This window comes from Vipera berus, assembly GCF_964194415.1.
Source record: "Vipera berus genome assembly, chromosome: 2".
Taxonomy (NCBI): domain Eukaryota; kingdom Metazoa; phylum Chordata; class Lepidosauria; order Squamata; family Viperidae; genus Vipera; species Vipera berus.
The window spans coordinates 30,197,713-30,220,160 of record NC_138203.1 but is presented as its reverse complement, the minus strand read 5'-3'; the positions used below and the strand labels follow the sequence as shown (position 1 = coordinate 30,220,160).

At 39.1% G+C, this 22,448-nt stretch overlaps 1 protein-coding gene across 1 annotated transcript in view; it reads left to right on the top strand.

Moving 5' to 3' along the window:
* Positions 1-21,969, top strand: part of LOC308661284 (interleukin-6 receptor subunit beta-like) — a gene marked incomplete at its 5' end in the record, with an annotated part of 32,951 nt that extends 10,982 nt beyond the window's left edge. The window contains 12 exons of the mRNA XM_081316200.1: positions 1,287-1,456; positions 2,385-2,524; positions 3,838-3,979; positions 4,098-4,180; positions 4,894-5,107; positions 5,471-5,629; positions 7,297-7,416; positions 14,265-14,417; positions 17,072-17,215; positions 17,782-17,878; positions 19,958-20,039; positions 21,384-21,969. Of these exons, the coding sequence (XP_081172326.1) occupies positions 1,287-1,456; positions 2,385-2,524; positions 3,838-3,979; positions 4,098-4,180; positions 4,894-5,107; positions 5,471-5,629; positions 7,297-7,416; positions 14,265-14,417; positions 17,072-17,215; positions 17,782-17,878; positions 19,958-20,039; positions 21,384-21,710 (1,831 nt within the window). The 3' untranslated portion in view covers positions 21,711-21,969. The remainder of the gene's footprint in view (positions 1-1,286; positions 1,457-2,384; positions 2,525-3,837; positions 3,980-4,097; positions 4,181-4,893; positions 5,108-5,470; positions 5,630-7,296; positions 7,417-14,264; positions 14,418-17,071; positions 17,216-17,781; positions 17,879-19,957; positions 20,040-21,383) is intronic.
* Between the last annotated feature and the right edge of the window lie 479 nt (positions 21,970-22,448).

Below are 22,448 nucleotides of genomic sequence, written 5' to 3'. Positions count from 1 at the left end.
TTGCCCAGTTTAGCTGCCACATTCAGTTGTTTATTCAATTCTTTGCCACAGGTGAAGATTTTTAATGGATTTTTTTATCAGAGAGGGTCATAGCAGTTTGTCCTTCTGGCTTATTATGTTAAATTAATTTTCTTGTGCTTCTTGCTAAGACAGACAAATCTATCTAATTTCACTTAAAAGCCCTGCAGACAACTCTCTACATTACTGCTTCTCCTATATGATGAAGTGACAAGATTAGGCACGAAGGATACCAATGTCATTTCAAGTAATGTAGCCTGGTTTCCCAAAGGGATTGGGCTGCATTCCAGAGGGTAAAGATAGTTTAGATCCGTGGTGGCAAACCTATGGCACGAGTGCCACTGGTGGCACGCAGAGCCCTCTCTGTCGGCATGTGCACCATTGCCCCAGTCCTAGGCCTTTAGCTGGGTTTTATAAAACCTTTTCGCTTTAGGCCTCCGCTGCTGTGCGCAGAAAAAAGGATCAATCAATCAATCATTTTCAACTTCTCGTGGGGGGAAAAAAGATTTCGTAAAGTTGGAATTGATTGAACTTTTTAGTTCCACCCAGTCTGCCGTTACCACCACAGCCACACCGACCCAATGGGCCATGCCCACCCAATGGGCCACACCCACCCAATGGACCACACCCACCCGGCACACGATGATACATAAGTGGGTTTTGGGTTGCAGTTTGGGCACTTGGTCTATAAAAGGTTAGCCATCACTGGTTTAGATAGTTTGGTTGGGAAAAACAGAGTTAAGACAGCTTCTCCCCAGCAATTCTCAGAGTATATCCTAAGGCCCCTATGGGGGTGCTTTATTCTGGAGAAGGTTGGTGGAGTAATAGAGAAGGTTCCACCTCCATACCCTTCATGCTCTTGGTTCTTAGTTTTCATCTAATTCTTGTTGATTTTAATCTGTTTATATTTATTGTATTGTATTGTATTGTAAACTGCCCAGATAGTGAGATTGGCAACATATAAATGTAATAAATAAATGAACCAGCTAGCAATTCCAGATAAACAAAAATACTCCTAAAATCATAAAGTAAATTCAATGAACAAATGAAATAAACTTCAAGGACTCCTGATGTTTGAAGTCCAAAATACTACAAGTTGAAACTTCAATATCTGGGTAGCTTGCCCATCAGTTTAGAGAGAGGGGAAAGTTGCTGAAACTATCTATATGGAGAAGATGTAACATGTGCAGTAATGGCCTGGGTGCATCTGGTATTATAACCAGAAACGTATGATTAAAACATGTTTTCTGTTTTCCCTTCACTTACAGGGGTCCCAAATGTTGTGACAAGTTGGAAAAAGTTTCATCTCCTGTCAACAGAACCCGGGATCTCATGCATAAAAACTTACATGTGACTATATGGGTAATAGCTAATTACCGGTATTCCAATGAAAGCTGTGTGACAACAAAGAACATTACAATTTTGCCTAGAAAAATAGGTTAGGTACCTTTACTCACTATTTATTTAATTTGTAAGATTTTTTAAATCTTTAATTACCACTGAAATAGTCATTTCCCAGTTATATATATTTAGCAAGGCACTGAAAAGCCATTTGGTGGAAAGAACATGATCATATCATAATATGGTAAGCCAGTGTGGGGTAAAAGTTAAAGATCTGAACTAGAATTGAAAAGGCCCAAATTCATGTCTGCCATGAGCTATGGAAACTGAGTTGATGTCTTAATCTCCAGAGCACTTGCTCATACCAGCCTCTTTCAGACGATTTTTGTGAGGGAAACCTTCCTTTTGGGAGGAAATGCCCAGTGTGCCACCTTTTAGTCTATTTGGAAAAGGAGAATAAAAATATATCAAATAGTAGCACTATGTTTTTAAAAAAGTGTTGGGCGAACAGTCACTTTCTAATTACCATCACTTGAAAGAAATAGTTAATGTTAATGAATGGATGTTTCTTTACCTCTTATATGCACTAAATGTTCTAATGCTAATTTGAAATTATATGCTGTGAAGCTTCATTATAAACTTACTTCCATCACTGGGAAGCCCTCCTGTTCCATCATCTTCATAATTAAAAGGAAGCCTCTTTTGATCTGAGCTTTTATCCTGGTGATTTCATGGATACATCTATATAGTTTTCTTGAGAACAGTAAGGAAGTGGTTTTCTGATGACTTCTTCCAGAATGGTGTTTTTTTTTAACTTCTCAGCCTAGCCTACACTTTCTGGTGATTTCCAGTCAAAGTCACTAAGTGTTTTCAACCTTCTTTAGTTTTTGAGATCAAAGTGAGTTGGGTATTCCCACTTGCTGTAGTGATACCTTACCACCCACCTTTAAAAAATTTCCTTTGACTAGAGAAGGTGTTTTGGAGCTTGTACAAATCAATGACTTTTGCGTATTTTTATATTCTAGAAAAATGCCCTTCACCCTTCAATGTAAACACACAACAATTATTCAATAAGCTAATAATAACATGGGAATCGCCACAAAATATACTACAGTATGAATTGCAATACAAGGAAGCAATGCAAAGAACCTCATCCTGGATACCGGTGTGTATTTTCAGTAGATATGAGACAGAAGAAAATGTTCTCATTGTCAGAAAAATCTAGATATCCTCCATGTGTTTTTTTAAAATTGGAGTTTCAGTGAAAGCCAATTCATTAAAGTTTAATTCTACAGTTCTTTGCTTCTTTCTCTAGCTTGTTAAAAGAGTTTCTAGACCTCACAGGAGGCTGTTTGACATCTGATCCTTAGTATCCTTTCACTTTTTGAGCCAACCAGCAGCAGCTTTTCTGACATTCAGACAAAGGCTTCTAAAAGAGATATACTTGACACGAAGGTGCTGTCCCCAAATTAAGTAAGTCTTACAGAACAATCCAGAAGGCAGATGAAAGAGATATACTGTACATATGTTAATGAATTAAGAAATTGAACCTATCAGGGCAAAATGGGAGAGGAGCATCTGGAGAAGAAAGAAGTACACTAGCTCAGTGGCATAGCGTGGGGGGTGCAGGGGGGGCTGGCCGCACCAGGTGCAACATCTGGGGGGGCGCTCGCACTCGCAGCTCTCTGCCCCTGCCTGGCTCACTCACTCTCTCTCACTGCAGTGCTGGCTGTGCGAATCCGATCCGAGCCGCCGGGTCGCCGCCCACTGTGGAGGGGGGGTGCCAGGCGCAAATTACTTGCCTTGCCCCGGGTGCTGACAACCCACGCTACGCCACTGCACTAGCTTCAGAGTTTGTTTGTTTGTTTGTTTATCATATTTATATGACTGTCCAACTCCAGATGCCTTTGGGAAGCAAACCACAATAAAAACCAAGTATAAAAACCATCAGAAAAAAACAAGAGTTAATCTTGAAGGGATACCCAAGTAAAGCAGTTTGCTGAGTGAGATTTCTGCATCCACAGCAAAGAGGATGCTTGTAATAATGTATCTGATTTTCTGTTCTAAGGTCTTGAGGTGCTAACTAAGGACTTTGGCCCAAATGGACACATCTATAAACAATGATAAGCCCATATAATAGAGTTCCTTATTAGTAAAGTGTATCAGATTATGCTGTAAGGACAGAGTTTTATATTTGTTTACCTAAGAATAAGTCTATTGACCTTAATGGGATCATTTGGGGGACTTTAATTCGTTAATTTTTTTCCTCTGTTTTTGTATTACCTCCTATGTTCAGAGCACCTCCAACAATGTTTGTAATTTAAAAATGCACCTAGTTAGGATACAAAAGTCAGTAATGTGAAGTAATAATAATGAAACCATTCTGTATTAAAATGTTTAAAAGAAACAGGATAAAGGCAGAACAATGCATATAGTATCCCTTGTGATGAAGGTGCTTTTATCTCAAATTCTTTGCAGGTCTCCATGGAGATGAAAGCCTTTAATGTTACTGTCCCTGATGTAAACCCAACAGCATCCTACGTGGTTCGCATCAGATGCATCTCCAAGGATAACCGCTGTACTGTTTGTCTTTGGACAGAAGAAACTAGTATCCCATATAGTGAGTGTCATGTTGGGTAATTGATGACAACATTATTGATGAATTTCAAAGTTTCCCTTACGAAAGAGTGTGCATATAGTTCTGAAATGAGACTTGACATACTATTGTCCTTTCACAGAGCTTACCAAAAAGCCTACAATTTTGGAAAATATAACTATAGAGATCTCACAAGGGAAAAGAAGTCTCTTTCTTACATGGGAGGTATATTTTCATTTTCATAATTATTTGTTGCCTTTTTCTTGTCCTTAAGAAAACATACATGCATGTTTTTTCCTTGCTGTTGTCTCATTAAAAAACCATAAGAATATATGATAAAATCAGTCCCTGAGTAGAACTTTGAAACAAGGCCCTCCATCTTCCAGTATCTACATGGTACCAGAATAATTAAAACTTACACAGAAAATTGATGAGATTCGTATAAACAATGATTGTAATCTAGTCTATATCCAAAAGATATTTAAACCTATAGATAATAATTTTTGTTTGAAATGAGCTGGGTGACTCCTGCTGCCTCCTTCCCTGCTCCATCTCTACTAAATCCTTAGCTCAATAATTCTTGGTTTATGTAAGCATAACTTCCCTGACATCTGAATTAGAAAACTATGGCTTAGAAGGTTTAAAGTTGAAAGATGAGAGGAAACCCACATTCACATTTGTTTCCTATCCAAGAAACTGGTTAATTAAGCCATAGTCTATAAAGGCATAGAAACACTGAATTATACTGCAAGATAATTAAATATAGCCAAGAAAAAATAATCTCGAAAAACATCTAATGAAGTCATGGTTAATTATATTTGTCCGTGAAAAATAAATTATATAATTTATTTGGATTACTTTTGCATTATTTACAAATTCAATTCTATGTATAATTGTTATTCACTTAATTGTTCAGTGCTGGTATTTATCTGTCCCAGACTTGTGAAAGCAAGCATACCATTGGATATTTCATACATATTAAGAGAATACCTGACTCCTTCCATGGAATAACATCTCTCAATATAAAGAAAACCTCGCTGCATCTGAATCTCTCAATGTCAGCTTACAGTATTAAAATCACTGCCTATAATGAACATGGAAACTCATCTTCAGTGACATACAGGGTTCCAGATTTCATGTCAACATATTCAGGTAAAGTAGTTTATTAAAACAACATCAAGAAAAAGTGACCTTTAAAACTTTCCGTTTGTATTTTAAGTTCAAGTAACAAACTATGGAAAATCAGGTTATTCTGTTTTATTATCTCTGAATTCATGGAATAATAAAACATAGAATTCAATATGTTTAGACACTATAGCATTAACAAATGTGATGTTCAATGTGATGCTCAGACCATAGACTGGAATATTATATATTTTATTCCATTTGTATCCCTCTTTTCAGCTTATTCTGCAGAAAAAAATATATAGATTTCTCCCATGTGAGAGTTAGGAATGAGTTTTCTTCGAAGAATATATATTTTTTACTTATTAACATTTCTACTTACTCTTACAGATTTACCGGGTCATATCATTATCTCAAATCAGCAAAATTACACTGTTATAACCTGGAATCTAAAATATAACCCTGATTGCCTTGCTATTGACTGGGGCACTGGAACAGAAGACATGAAATCCAAATGTTTGTGTCAAAATGAGACAAACATAATACTTGGTAATGTTATCTTTATAATGTATTAAAAGTAGAATTTTGTTTTCTTTTTCATTTTAAGAAACCACAATAAAAATGAGTTTATAGTTCTGTTCACACAGTTTTATATAGGCATACAAAAAGAGCAACAATAATGATTGAAATGGGAATATGAATTTCCAGCTGCATCAAAAGACCCTCTATCATTGTGTGCGTGAATTGCTCGGCATTCTTGTATACGTGTAGATTTCGTTCACAATCTAACACAGAATTAGATATGCTTAAACCAATTGATATCAAATGTCTTTTGTGTCCTATGAAGTGTGATTGCAAATGTGGGTCTTCTGCTCTGAGCAACTTCTGTCTCATATGGGTTTCCTTTACTGGACTGAGGTGTTTGTTGACCTGTAGATTAAATTTTGTCAACGAACAAGAAAACAGGTCAGTTAGCATGATCTTAATCCCTTAACAGCAAATGCAATTTTAAAGCAAAATATTTCAAACACTGCAGAAGTTGAGTACAGAAGCAAGGTACTGAACATTACATCTTAATCCACCTTGTGGAACTTTTTTGCACTTTCTCTTTCAGTGAGGCTTGCACTCAAATTGCACTCAAAGTGAATATATTAAGAAAACTGCATTGTTCACAGCAATGATGCCAAAAGCATGACATCCAAAAGGACAACTGGGAGATTTTAATGAGAAACAAAAAACTGACTGCTATTGCTTAGTTTGTTGGTAGGACCAGATTAGAGTGCTTATTTATTTGTTCCACAGTTTTGCACAGTATCAAACTAGTTACTCCTTAATTATCTAGGGCCTTTACTCTCCCTCCCTTTTTTAAAACATTTTATTAATCACCCCCTCCAATTCCTTGGTGCTGTGCCCATCTTCCATGATCATAGAAAAGGCCTCTGAAATTACATCCACAAGGTCCTTCAAGTCTCTTGATATACTGTAACTAATCTGGTCCTACCAACAAACTAAGCAATAGCAGTCAGTTGCTCCTAGACCTAGACAATGTCTGTATTCACCTTGAATTGCCAGTCATTCTTTTATCAATTGTTCTGCTTTAACCCATTTGAACCCAGTTCCTTTGGTGCAGCAAAGCTACTTCGTAGAGCTACTTAGTAGCTCCTTAGGTAAAGGTAAAGGTTCCCCCGCACATGCGTGCTAGTCGTTTCCGACTCTAGGGGCCGGTGCTCATCTCCGTTTCAAAGCCGAAGAGCCAGCGCTTGTCCGAGGACATCTCCGTGGTCATGTGGCCGGCATGACTAGACGCCAAAGGCGCACGGAACGCTGTTACCTTCCCACCGGAGTGGTCCCTATTTTTCTACTTGCATTTTTACGTGCTTTCGAACTGCTAGGTTGGCAGAAGCTGGGACGAGTAACAGGCGCTCACTCTGTTACGCGGCACTCGGGATTCGACCCGCCAAACTGCCGACCTTCCGATCGACAAGCTCAGCGTCCTAACCCACTGAGCCACCGCGTCCCTATAGCTCCTTAGAGCTACTTCTATTATTTGAATTTATACATTACCATTTTTACTGTCTTTGCTTCCAATGTGGATTAGCAAATTTATCTACTTTATTTTGTCTTATTTGTTTTTCACTGATAACCTGTTCTTTTTTCTTAAATCACATTGTTTTCTTAATTGTGTATTTCCAAGTGATGACATTTCTGTTACCTAGATAACCTCCAGCCTTATCAGTTATATAAAGTAATGTTGCACGCATTGGACCGTCAAAGCAAGGACTTGATGAAAGATGAACGGACACTGGCTATAGCCAACTTCTATGCAGTGGAAGGAGGTATTTTTACATTTTCTTGCTTTGCTTACTGTTTGCCGCTTTTAGTGAACTCCACTCCTATGTCTAATTATACTGTTATGGTTTGATTACATAAGAGGAATCGGGATTAAGATTTTTATAATATAGTTTCCAAGTGTTCCTTTTCTTTTTTCCATTTTTAATTTCTATTGCTGTGCTTATTAATCTTGCCATTTTCTTCATTCTCTAATTTATATTATAAGTTCAGTATGATAAAAGAATCTAAATAAATACTAAAATAGAAAGTAATTGTAATAAATTGCAGAAATTGAATGAATTGGGGGGGGGGGGAATTCTTTGGATGGTTTATCAAGCAGATTATTTTTTTCTTTGCACTAATCCAGAACATCAGCATACATACAAATTCTATCTGTTTTCCAGTTTCTGCCATGAAATACTGCAATGCAAATAGGGAATGAAATCTAGTGCAGCATTCCTCCTAGCAGAATTGCTTCTGTCAGCAGTTTCAGGAAGACAGCAGTTCCCTTGCACACCTTCTATAATCCTCCCTCTGCATTTTCAAGTTTTATTCTTCAGATTACTCAAAGCTCTGATGCAGATTTATTTTATTTGACAGCTAAATTTCCCTGGATGTGGAGCTTTTTAAATGTATATTTCCCAGTTTTAAAATTGTCTGTATATAGTTTTCAACTTTCTTCAGACATGACTTTTACAAACTTTTGATTGAAGAATACCAAAAGTTAAGACACATTTTAATGTTAACATTCATGTCATATAGAAGTCAGTGGGAATAGAAAATCCAAATTTGTTCCCAAAAGATTTATAGATTTGATCATGTGTGGGGTCTTTGTTGCTCTCTGAGCTTGGTTGTTTTCTTGCAGATGTTTTATTAGCAAACTAGGTAACATCTTCAGTGCTAAAAGAGAGTGGAGTTTGTTCTCATTTTATATATCAGTGGCTTGCCATGTCAGTGTTTGTGGGAGTGGTCTTGATGGTTCCTTTATTAGGTTGTTGTTTACTGTTAGTCTGTCTGAGTTGATAGTTCCTCGATTGTTGTATTGTTTATTTGTTGATTGTTGGTCTAGTGCTAATCTTGGTATTAATCTCTGTTCTTCTGGATATCGATTGCTGGTGAAGAGGTATTTTGGTCTTTTCGTTTCCTTTTTGATTGTCTCCTTTGAATGGTATGTAGATGTTGTTTATCTCTGTGCATGTTGATGGCTGATTCTTTCAGTGCCAGGCTTCCAAGAATTCTCTAGCATTTGGGGACTTTGCTTGGTCTAGGATAGTCACAGTTTTTCAATTGAAATTATGGATAAATCTGTCCATGTGCTATGAAATAAAGGAGTTTTCGTCATGTCTTCTGACTACTGGTTGGTGTTCGTGAATACGTTTTGCCAGTCTTCTCCCACTTTAATGGCTGTTACAGTCTTTGCATTGTTTGCTGTAGATGACTCCTGTTTTTTCTTCTGGGACTGCTGGGTGTTTCATTATTATGACTTAAGTCTTTCAGTATTTTATTTGTATATGGTAGTTTACAGTTCCCTTCTCTTATTTCTTCCATCTCTAGGTCCATTTCCTCTGCTTCATCTTCTGATTTCTGGTTTATTTGTTCATACTTTGTAGTCATTGTCTGGGAACTTTGTAGATTTAATTTGGAGATTTGCTCATTTATATTATCAAAATTGTTTTTAGTCTCATTATGGTTTCTTTTTATGTCCTCTTTGTATGCAACAATTGTTTGCTGAATTAGTTGTAGCATAGAGTATATTTCCTTCTGAAATGTGTTTGTTTTTTCTTGAGGCATCATTCCTGGAGATCCTCTAGTACCACCAATCTCAGTAAGAGTAGAACAAAGCTTCATCTAGTTTTCTGGTCTTTATATGCAGCCTTTATAATCCAATAGGTTCCAGAATATATGTCCAGTCCAGAAAGCAATATTTTATAGTGATCCTTGTCTCAGGTATCCAAAAATTGTCAGTCAGGCAAGGTTGTAATCTGCAATGTTCAAAGTGTTCAAAATGTTCAACCTCCCTAAAAACAGCTCAAAAATCTCTCCTAGCCAGATGTAGTCAAAATCATTATTTTCTTTCTCTCCCACTAGCTCTTGAGATTAAAAGTCCAAGCTCAGTAGGTGTTTATAGTCCAAGATGGTCAGGGCGATAAGTATGCCAAAATATTTTCCTTTATTGCCAGCTGTTCTCCCTAAAGCTAGAAGTCACCAAGCAGCCAGGAAGCTTGTTATAGTGCTGTACTCGAATCCACCACTAGATGTCATTCAAAATCTATTTTCCACTCTTAAGACAAGAGATTGATTTCTTATATTTCACCTCAATGTTTTTTTTTCCAAAGGGAAAATCTTAACAGTTATCTCAGTTCTCAAATTTATCAAAACTGTAGCTTTATATTACTTCCACTTCAGTATTGTGTATTTCTGTGCCCCATAAAATAAATTGAAATGCTGCTTCCATTCACGTTCGGAGGTTTTTAGCTTCTTGGGAGCCTTTCCCAGGAAATTCAATTGTAAAATAGTATTTATTTATTTATTTATTTTGATTTATATACCGCCCTTTTCCCAAGGGACTCAGGGCGGTTTACAGGGCAAATTAAAACAATACAATATATACAGGTTAAAATAAAATTAAATAAAATAGCCCCAAAATAATTAAAAATTAAAACCTTAACCCAAAACCCTCAGTCCAGGCCAGCAAGCTCCAATAGCCAAGTTTTTAGGTCCTGGCGAAACGAGCGAAGGTCGGGGGCCATCCGGAGTTCCACAGGCAGCTGATTCCAAACGGCAGGTGCGCCCACAGAAAACGCTCTCCCCCTGGCGGTCGCCAGCCGGCACTCCCTGACCGGCGGCACCCTGAGGCGGCCCTCCCTGTGGGAGCGCACAGGACGATGGGAAGTTGATGCTGGCAGCAGGTGCTCCCGAAAGTAATCCGGACCCATGCCATTTAGGGCTCTATAGGTCATCACCAGAACCTTGAATCTCACCTGGAGGGCAACTAGAAGCCAATGCAGCTCGCGGAGAAGAGACGTTACATGGGAGTATCGGGAAACCCCCATCACAACTCGCGCGGCTGCATTCTGCACCAGCTGAAGCCTCCGAGTGGTCCTCAAGGGCAGCCACATGTAGAGAGCATTGCAGTAGTCTATCCGGGAGGTCACAAGTGCATGAGTGACTGTACGTAGGGCGTCTCGGTCCAGATAGGGCCGCAACTGGAGAACCTGAGCAAAAGCCACCCTGGCCACGGCTCCTATATGATCTTCCAAACTGAGCCGTGAGTCCAGGAGGACGCCCAAGTTGCAGGCCCTATCTACAGGGGATAACATCTCACCCCCCATAGTTAACGATGGAATAGACTGGTTAATCTGAGATGCCGGTATGCACAGCCACTCAGTCTTGGTGGGATTAAGTCGAAGCCTGTTTCTCCCATGCAGACCCGGACCGCCTCCAGGCAACGGGACATCACATCGAGGGCATCACTGGGTTGGTTCAGGGTGGAGAGAAAAAGCTGGGTATCATCAGCATACTGATGATACCCCACCCCAAACCCACGAATGATCTCACCCAGCGGCTTCATATAGATGTTGAACAAGAGGGGAGAGAGGACCGACCCCTGAGGAACTCCACAAACGAGAGGCCTCGGGGCCAACTCTGCCCTCCTGCCAACACCGACTGCGAGCAGCCCAGGAGGTAGGAGGAGAACCACTGTAAAACAGTGCCCCCCACTCCCAACCCCCTGAGACGCTGCAGCAAGATACCATGGTCGATGGTATCGAAAGCCGCTGAGAGGTCTAATAGGACTAGGACAGAGGAACAACCCCTGTCCCGAGCCCGCCAGAGATCATTCACCAGCATGACCAATGCTGTCTCCGTGCTGTACCCAGGCCTGAAGCCCGATTGGTACGGATCCAGGTAGTCAGTTTCCTCCAGGAACAGAGGGAGCTGACGTGCCACCACGCTGTCAACAACCTTCGCCACGAAGCGAAGGTTGGAGACAGGACGATAGTTGTTCAAAACAGCTGGATCCAGGACAGGCTTCTTGAGGAGGGGCCTCACCACCGCCTCCTTCAAGGCAGCAGGGAAGCTACCCTCCCTCAAAGAAGCAGTTATTACTGCATGGATCCAGCCTTGTGTCCCCTCCTGAGCTGCATACACCAGCCAGGAGGGGCACGGGTCCAACAACCATGTGGTGGAACTCAGCCTCCCCATGATCCTGTCCACCTCTTCTGGAGTCACAGGATCAAATTCATCCCAGATAATATTTCCAAGACCGCTCGTCTCTCCCCCCCCCCCGTCTGACTCTGCCCAGTCGGAGTCCAGACCGGCCCGGATCTGAGCGATTTTATCCATCAGATGCTGGCTAAACTCCTCGGCCTGTCCCTGCAAGGGCTCCTCCCTCACCTCCTGATTAAGGAGGGAGCGAGTGACCCTAAACAGGGTGGCCGGGCGATTATCTGCAGAAGCGATGAGGGCAGCGAAGTAGTTAGACTTCGCCACCTCCATCACGATGAGATAAGACCTCATTGAGGCTCTTAACCACAATCGATCAGATTTGGACCGGCTGGATCTCCAACAGCTCTCCAGACCCCGTCTCTGGCACTTCATCTCCCGGAGCTCCAGGGAAAACCATGGAGCCCAACAGATCTGTGCCGGGTCAGGGGTCGCAAGGGTACAACACGGTCGAGCGCCTTGGTGGCCGCCCTTTCCCAGGCATCCACCAAGGTGTCAGCTGGGCTGTGAGTGAGGGAGATAGGTATAAACCCAAGCACCATCTGGAACCGTTCCGGATCCATTAGGCATCCGGGGCGGAACCACCTGGTCGACTCTGCAGCCCAGCGGCGAGGGGTGGCAAAGCAGAAGACCAACCGCAGAAGATAATGATCGGTCCATGACAGGGGGACAATAGTTGGTGAACCCCCTCCCAGATCATCAAACCACTGTCCAGATAAGAAGACAAGGTCGAGTGTGTGACCCCCTCCATGAGTCGGACCCTGAATTACTCGGGTCAGGTCCATGGCCATCATGGAGGCCATGAACTCCCGAGCCAACTCTGACAACCCCCCCAGGGAAGGCAGGTTAAAGTCCCCCAGAACTATAAGTCTGGGAAACCCAACCGCCAACCCTGAGAGGGCGTCGAGAAGCTCAGGCGGGGCCGTTGCCATGCAGCTGGGCGCCAGGTACGTCAGCAACAGGCCCAACTGAGCCCCAGGGCCACACGTCAGGAGGAGTGACTCACACCTGGCTATCTGTACGACAGTGGCCTCCCACGGACATAAGGTCTCCTGTATAACCACCGCCACCACCCCCGCCCCTGCCCTGAGCCCGAGGCCGGTGAAGCACACAGAAACCTGGAGGGCAAAGTTCAGTCAGAGGGACACCTCCCTCTGGGCCCAACCAGGTTTCCGTAATGCATGCCAGGTCCGCACATTCCTCCTCGATCAGATCCCGAATGAGGGGAGCCTTATTCACAACGGACCTGGCATTAAAGTACACTAGCCTGAGTACAGAAAGGATCTATATTCTCACCCAGTTCCAAACATGCTGTTTACGATGTGCTAATTGGTGCTTTTCTCCTTCAGTTGTCAGCAACTAATGGCTAGCCACAGGTCTTTCCCCAGCCAGTTTGGAGGGCTTTCCTCGGATCCAACGGAAAGACCGCCATCTCTCCATGATCGACGAGGCATCCCTCCTTCCTTATCGCCTCTTCAGGGTGACTTTAGGCCCTTTTTAGGGCCCCCAGCAGGGTGAAATCAGGAGCAGAAGGCAGAGCCCTGCCTTCCTGAATCCATCTCGACGTGACACAAAATCAGAAGTCGGGGTTAGGCATTTTTGAATGAAGTTGCATGGATATCCATTTTGTCAGAAGATATTGTACAGATTATCTGTTTCCTTTTTCTGATGTTCTGGATTGCTGCAATGTGTTTGTGCTCATCTAAATAGTGTTCTTACACAACTTCTCTTGTACAAGGTTGGGTTGTTACTTTTGTAGTGCAGCACTTGGCCGGTGTGGGTAGTTTTATGATAGACTTGAGTTTCTAATTTGCTATCACTACCCTCTGCAGATGAGGATTTGATGATGAAATTCTTTTACATCCCCAATATTGACATACTAAAATGCTAAAGCTAGGCTTTTATATTTTTATATTTTTATTCTTTATTTTTATTTAACCTTTCAAGGATGCCAACTCCATAATAACACTGGGTGGCTTACAACTAGAAATTAAAGAAAATATTTCAAGAGAAAAAAAAGACAGGTAACCAGAAACCAAAACCCCAAATGTCAAGCAGGCAATGATCAACAAAATGGCTTCCACCACCATCACTTCCCCCATTCTAGCTCAGGGCCTGGGAGAAAGCAGCATCTTAAGCAGTTTATGAAGATCAAAAGGTGGAAGCAGGGCAAATAAATATTTTTGCTACAATTGTGAAGATCAATAAATGTTAATTTTATGAGTGACTTCTATGAATTAATAATAGAATGAAAATTGGATTGATTCACAAGAAAAACAATAGTCCAATAGTCTAGTCCAATCGGTATGGCTGTCTACAAGGAATATGTCAAGTTTCATTTCCTTATGAGTAATTGAAATTCATTTCTGTGACTCAATAGGCTTCAGAAGTGGCAGACCACAATTCCATTATTTCCAATGTGTGCTGACTCCTGATGGTGAGGGTTGCAGTCCAATTTATTTAAGAATAAATTCAAGAGTATTGTAGTATATTAATGTGATGGATAGGAGCTGTAACCAAGAATTTTTTTTCATATCAGTACTTTGCAAAGACTAACAGCACAAGAATGTATACAACTGATCAAAATAATTTTGGAAAATGGAAAAATAATTTGAATCTTCTTTTTAAGTTCCCAGGATAGGTCCAGCTAATGTAACAATTACAGTTGTGGACAAACATTCAGCTGTTGTGAAATGGACTGAGATACCTACAAAAGATTGTTTGGGTTTCCTTTTGAAATATAGAATTTACTGCACAAAAGTCGCAAACAACAACTCTTGGGGTAATTTACTTCACTGCATGGGCATAATTAATTAAACTATGCATTGTATATCCTATTTCTCAGTTCTGTTGAGGAAAATCCTGTAATGTAGACCTCTTGCCTAAGACCATTTGCTCAAGTCAGATCAGAAGTAAAAGTTAAACTGAGAATTCCCAAATGTTCACTTGTCATGTTATGGAAAGCTTAGTTAAACAGGACTAGTCCAGCCTATAACTTTATAAAGTAGGATCAACACAAGGCACTGGAACTTGCAAGAAGTTTTTGTGGATGTGTGTGAATGCACTGTTGGGCATCACTTGTAAATTTTCTCACAATAAAACACAAAAATAATATAAGGACAAGAAGACCTAAGCTGATATCCCTAGCTCTGTTGCAATGCAATAATTGAATTAATATCCAAAGGTCCTCAAAAGGCCCAGTAAAAATAATTTTGTTTATTATTTTATATAATAATAAATGTATATAATGTTTATAATGTTATATATGACTGTTATCACCAGCCTATATAGTAGAGGAAATTTTAAATGTGTTGGGTTGGGAAGGAACAAGGAAAAAGCAGATCTCCAGGTCATGTTCAAGCAACAAATCAGATGTCCCCACATGAAAAAAAGTGTGTTGGGCATTGTTACAAAGCTGTACTCACAAAAATCTCACTAACAAGTCAATGTTGCAATGTTCACTACTGGTAACTGAATTTTGTTTTTTGGTTAGATTACAAATAAGACATAGCTGAACAATCTTAGGGGCAGAGCCATTTCTATCAAATGAGTTTTCTATTCAGATATATGATCTATATACTAAAAACAGATGTGATAACAGGCAGATAAAAATTTCAGTTGAAAACATGTAAAAGGGAACAAGCTTGCATGACAAGAAATAGATTTTCTTTAATTCGTATAATATCAGACTCCTAAATTTTAAAGTTTCCTATAAAAAAGAGAGAAAAGGAAGGTCAGCATGCATGTATCACATCAATGTATTTTGATTTTGGAGGCAGCAGTGAGCACTGTTCACAATGCTGCAAATGCTTTACTATTTTGAAGTAATATGAATCTTTTACTCTACTTCAATAAAATATTTAAGTAAAAAATACTTTTAACTTCAAACGCTGGTGAAAAAGTTACTTAGAATCCATATACTGTAAGATATTCTCCTACAGAGCCGCATGATTAAATGTCAAAGAAGGGATTTGAAGTCTTTTGCGAAAGTAAGGCATCATAGTTCTAAGTGCAAAAGACCTGGTTCCCTTCAACTGTGCTGCATCTTTTTATTTTATAAAGAAACCGGTTGTGAAATTAAAAGAACTCAGACAGAGGAAAGGTCAAAATAAAAAAGAGAAGCAGCTGAGAGTTGGACAGGGTAAAAAGAGGAGAAAGAAGGGAAGGTAACAAATATACCTAAACTAGAATTAAAAAGTAGACGTTGACAGTACTTTGCAGACATCTCAAAGATAATGGTATAGTACATAAAGCACAGTGAAGTTCTATTGATGGTCCTCTTTAAAGGGAAGACACATATATTGCCTGCTCATATCATGTTACAGGTAGTCCTTGTTTAATTATGCTAATTAGTAATGTTAAAGGGACGCAGTGGCTCAGTGGGTTAGGACGCTGAGCTTATCGATGAGAAGGTCAGCAGTTTGGCGGGTCGAATCCTGAGTGCCGCATAACAGAGTGAGCGCCTGTTACTCGTCCCAGCTTCTGCCAACCTAGCTGTTCGAAAGCACGTAAAAATGCAAGTAGAAAAATAGGGACCACTACGGTGGGAAGGTAACAGCATTCTGTGCGCCTTTGGTGTCTAGTCATGCCAGCCACATGACCACAGAGACGTCCTCGGACAAGCATTGGCTCTTTGGCTTTGAAACGGAGATGAGCACCGGCCCCTAGAGTTGGAAACGACTAGCACACATGTGCGGGGGAAACTTTACCTTTACCTTAATGTTGTTAAGTGATGCAATCATGTCAAAAAAATTATATGACCACCATGCTGACAGTACTTCTGGCAGTTTTGGTTGTCATAGCTAAGCAAAGACAGGTAGATAGGTGACAACCTCAAATGATCACAACTTCTAACTTCCTGCCAGCTTCCCCATTTACTTTACTTGTGAGAAGCCAGCTTGGAAGATGAAAAATCTTTATTACTTGACTGTGGGGACACCGCAACCACTGTTTATGAGATTTGTTCATAATTACCATCATTCAGCATTCAAACCTGAATGGTTGCTGAATGAGTAGTCATTAAATAAGGTCCACCTGTATTGTTAAGCAAAGTTTGAATTGTCCAAGATCATTTGATTCTATATGTAAGTGAAAACAGAATACACTAGCTTCTACACCACATATAGAAAGATGCCATACTACCAGGTAAAGTACATTAAGAGAAGAGACAAGGTCAATCACTGATCAAACTTCAAGAGAATTCTCAGTTTATCATTTGAGGAAAACATCACTAAAACCTTAGAACAGTGTTTTTCAACCTTGAGAACTTTAGGGTGGGTGGACTTCAACTCCCACAATTCTCCAGCCAACCATGAATTCTGGCAGTTGAAGTTCCACCCACCCTAAAGTTGTCGAAAAACACTGGCTTAGAAGATATTCATCTATCACCCAAATACACTTGTAATGAATTATTCCTCTTCTTCCTTTCCATTACAGTTGTTACTCTCAATTCTTCAATGAAACAGCACTTCTTGACTAATCTTAAGGCAAATACCCATTATACAGTCCACATCTCTGGCATCACTAGAAAGGGAGAAGGAGTTCAAAGCCAGCCACAGGATTTTACTACACTGAAATATGGTATTTTGATATGTTATTATTATGCATTAATTTATTTTTACTTTCATGTGTATTCTATTCTTCCACATTAGTATTACCCGGCTGTATATCTAGTCAAATTAAGAATATCCACAAGTCCACATTGTATTCCGCATTGACGCAGAAGAGATGGCTAACCTTTTCAGTGCCAACAATGGGCACAGCTCTCCCTCCCAACCAGTTTCTGGACCATAAATAACTGCATATGTTAGATCCTTGTTAGAGAAAAGAGTTATCTTACTTGTCAGTGGAACATTTTCTACCAGAAAGGCTAATAATTTTTTTTTAAAATTTTAAACTGTGTATTGTTTAGGGCTTTGATTTAATTCTGTTTTAATTTTTATACCTTATGTGTTATTTATAGTGTTTTAATTGCCCTGTACACCGCCCCGAGTCCCTTCGGAGAGGGGCGCTATATAAATCCAATAAATAATAATAATAATAATAATAATAATAATAATAATAATAATAATAATAATAATAATAATAATAATAATAATCCCCTAGACCAGATTTCTCAACCTTTTCTGTTGTTTATTTCTTCTTAGATCAAGGAGAATTTGAAGGAATGGTTGTTAGTCTCTGTCTTGGCCTCATAATAATTCCAGCTATTACTATCACAATTTGTTCCTTACTACTGAAACGGTAATAATATTTTCATGATCTAGAAATACTTTAATTGCTTTGCATATTTTTATTTAGATTGTGTTAATTAGCAAACAAAAGCCATGAAAGTCAAAAAAACGGTGCAAAACTTTTTAAATTGTGAACAAAAGCAAAACAGGGTTCTGCTCACCTCCTCCATGGACTCACCACTACCTTTTGTCGGGCTCTACAAAAGTTAAAAATTAAAGTAACATTATTAACTGAATAACAGAACAACAGAGTTGGAAGGGACTTTTGAAGTCTTCTACTCCAGGGGTCTCTAACCCCCTGTCCATGGACTGACACTGGGTCGCAGCATGTCAGAAACTCGGCCGCGCCAGAAACAAGCAAAGCCCCATCCATGGGATGCAGGCAGCATGTGAAACCACACTCTCTCCAGTCTGCAGAAAAACCTCTCTCCACAGAACCAGTCCCTGGTGCCCAAAAGGTTGGGGGTTGCTGTTCTATTCCATTCCCCTGCTCAAGCAGGAGACCCTATACCATTTTCAATAAATGGTTGTCCGGTCCCTTAAAAGCTTCCAGGTGTTAAAAGCACCTACAACTTCTTAAGGCAAGAGGTTCCACTGGTTGATTGTTCTTACTGTCAGTAGGTTTTTCCTTAGTTGTAGGTTTCTTCTCTCTTTGGTCAGTTTCTATCTATTACTTCTTGTCCTGCCTTCCAGTGCTTTGGAGAATAGGTTGATTCCCTCTTTTTTGTGGAAGCCCCTCAAATTTTGGAACACTGCTATCATGTCACCCCTAGTTCTTCTTTTTTGTCTAGACTAGACAAACCCAATTCCTGCAAACATTCTTCATATGTTTTAGCCTTCAGCCCCCTCCCCCCCCAGTCATCTTTGTTGTTCTTTTCTGCACTCTTTCCAGAGACTTAACATCTTTTTTATATTGTGGTGTCCAAAATTGGATGCAGTATTCCAAGTGTGATTTTACCAAGGCATTATAAATCAGTAGTATCACTTCTTGTGATCTTAATTCTATCCTTCTGTTCACTCTCATCTGGGAATAAGCATTCAGAAGGGCTGCTAGGAGAAGTATACAAGTGCAATATAATGGACAGGAGAAGGGCAGAGAGAATCCATTGCAAATGAACTGGTTCTAAAATCATGTGAAATAGTTTTTCCCCTTTTCTTTTTTCCCTTCTGCAGTATGGATAACAGCAAACATACTTTTTTACTTATTGAGGACCTCCTAGGACAATGGGGGCCCTTTGATCCAGCACATTTAAGCTTCTGCCACCTCAACATTTCAGTTCTTCTTCTTTTTGCACGCAGAGTGCCAGCAAAAATAAGGGCAAAGGCAATTGTGTTCCCATGAGAAATATTGCAAAACTACATCAATTTCTTTACTGGCAGATTAGAATCTTGTTTCTCAGAAACCATGTAATGCAGAGTTTCCATAATCAGAAACGATAGTTTGTTTACAGTTTAAAAGAGCATGTAAACCAATAAAATGTAAAACTATTTTAACCCCTTGAATTATAAAATAAGTGTTTTAATAAAACAGAAAATAATTTTCAAGGGTTTGATTATCAGGATGCATTGACTAGAACAGAGCAAATAGGAAAACCATTATGATCAATTGAGTACATTGGTATTTGCCAGTAAAAATGCTGTGTAAAAAGAAAGAACTGAACAGTAATTAAAAGAAATGAATGTTTAGTAATAAATATACTAATACATATACATAAATACATAAATATACTAATACATATAGATTAGTATATATAGAAGAAAACTATATGCTTAAATAGTGTATGTCATGCAACTTTAGCTAGGAGCTACTACTATTACAAACTGCACCAAATTGCACAAATTGATATTTACAGCGTGTAAATTGCACCTGCTAGTTGGTTTTTCTCAGATAAGCCCATTCTAAATGCTTTGGCCAAAAGGTCATTTCTGCCAAGTGCTCAGCTGTATATCCTGTTGGCACTGAATTAATTATAAAAAAACTTGCTCAGCTGTATATCCCATTAACAGTGAATTCATTATGAAACTGCAGGATTAGGTTTTTAAGAACTAAACATAATTTTCACGTTTTCAACAAAATTTGGACTTTCAGATCAAGAAAATCATGCTGGCCACCTGTTCCAAATCCAAGAGATAGCAGTGCTATGCAAGTTGCAGAAAAAACCTTTCCAGTGGTATGGTTCTTTTAAGCATTATAGCACCATTATAATACTGTGGATGTGTGCTCCATTATTAAATAGTATAGCATAATTGTTTATGTATAGAGTTCCTTTCCACTGTTGTATTTGAATCAACATACTGTTGGGTTTGCTGTTCACACTCTCATCTTTTATGGGTCTAGAATAATCCTGAGCAGACAACTGTGTAGAATTGTTTTTCTTTTTTTAAGAAAGCTCTTAAAAAAAGTTCCATTAATAGATCAGCTCATTTTCAAATTTATAAGTGTAAAGTCAGATTAAATAATCAAGGCTTAACAAAGTTAATTTTCTCCCTAATTTACTAATTTAACTCAACCTACATTTCTTAATTCTGTGTACTATCTTCTATATACAATAAATTTCCAAATAAACTAGGAAATGGCTGGCATATAAATTACCGTAAGAAAAGAAAAAGAAAAAAAATACTATTGAGAAAGAGATAGCAATAGCAATAGCACAGACTTATATACCACTTCACAGAGCTTTACAGTCCTCTTTAAGCGGTTTACATAGTCAGCATATTGCCCCAATAATCTGGGACCTCATTTTACTCACCTGGGAAGGATGGAAGGCTGAGTCAGCCTTGAGGCAGTGAGGATTGAACTGCTGACAGTCAGCAGACTTAGTCTGCAATACTGCATTCTAAACACTGCACCGCCATGGATCCTGTAATAACAGATAATACGGCTATACAAAAAGGTTACAAAAGGTTTTTCATTAGTATTACTATAATTTGTACAAAGAACATAATATCCCTGTGTTGAAAATAGATGAATATTTAAAAATATATTAGAGAAACAGATTATGAATAGTGAAAGAAGTTTCCAATAAAACAGATTACACCTGACAAAGGAATAGTTGTCAGATCCTAAGTAGGCCAACCATATCAATCTGCAACCTCTGAATAAATTGATCTCTACCCTCTAATTGCCAACCAAATAGCTAATGGGCATGTTGACTAGGAATCTTGTGTCCTGCATCCAGCACAACTGGAGGTTATTAGGTTGGATACCTTGCAGTGTCATATCACGATTCATTAATCACAGTAAAAGTAATATTCTCAATTTGTTTATTAATTTTATTTTAGGAATTAATACCATTAACTCTGATATTGCCATAAGAAATTAAAGCTGTGTTTGCACAAAACTCACCCATGGTTAATTTAACTCTTATGCTCAATTAGCCCAATGTTCTGGGCTTGCACAGGATCTAATTACCCAAATGGACTGGTAAGATTGGCTGGTTTGTGGCTTAATATGTTGTTTGAATACAGGCACTTAGTGACAAGTTATTTTCTTTTCAACTTCACTGTATATACAGGCTCTCCTGAGACCCAGCTTACAACCATTGCTTCCTTCAGCACCACTGAATGAAGCCAATAAACTTTATGTGATAAAGGATGATTTGGAGGCATTTCCCCAGCAAATGTTCCTTTCAACCAGTCCAGCAACTGGGAGAGTTTCCACAGAGTATTCTGAAGCAATTATAGGGCAAAAGGAAGGAACACTTCCCAAGCCTCATAACAGAGTTAATGCCAGTGAGAAGGCAAAGGCAGGCCTTCACCTTGATTATGTTGGGATGGAATTCAGTCACAAAGCCATGCAAAAGTTTTCAGAGAATCTGCCTATGAAAACAGTCCATCTCTAACAGGAGTTGTCCAAAAGCTCAGTAAGTGAAGAAGAATCAACAGTATGTAACTGTGCTCGAGATCCTTTGAAGTAAAGCCAATGATGCTTCAGGCAGCAAGCCGATCCTCAGAAAGTATACCCAAATATGAGCAAAATCGTCTTACAGTAGATGAAGGAAATGTAATTAGAATTCATAGTGGCATAAGTAGCAATTGTTTGATAGATTCTAATCAGACAATCTTACTGAAATTATTTCATTACATTGCATATATCATTGGGAAGGGTCTAATTATAATAACAAATAAAGCTCAGTTTAAGCTGTCATGCAATTATATTAATTTGTACCATGGGAATTTAATTATTTTTAAGCCTAATGATTTGAGTTTTACTTGGAACAATTCAGCACTATATTTCTAGAGGGATGTTGTGAGCTATTGAAGCTATAGTTTAAACGGCTTAGGCACCATCCGTTCTTTGCAGATATTTTTTCTAATGTACATTATGTCCAATGTTTTTCACAATTCAGTTCTATTTATAGCAATGTAGCAAAATACATACTTTAAATTGTGCTACTCAAGTTGTCAAAGCTTGAACAGTTTCTTCAATTAACATTACAGTAGCCTGAAATCAAAGGGCCACATTGCTTTTGATCCCTAGTTATATGAAGGTAAATAGATGCTACAACAGAAATTAATATAATAATAATAATAATAATAATAATAATAATAATAATAATAATAATAATAATAAGAAGAAG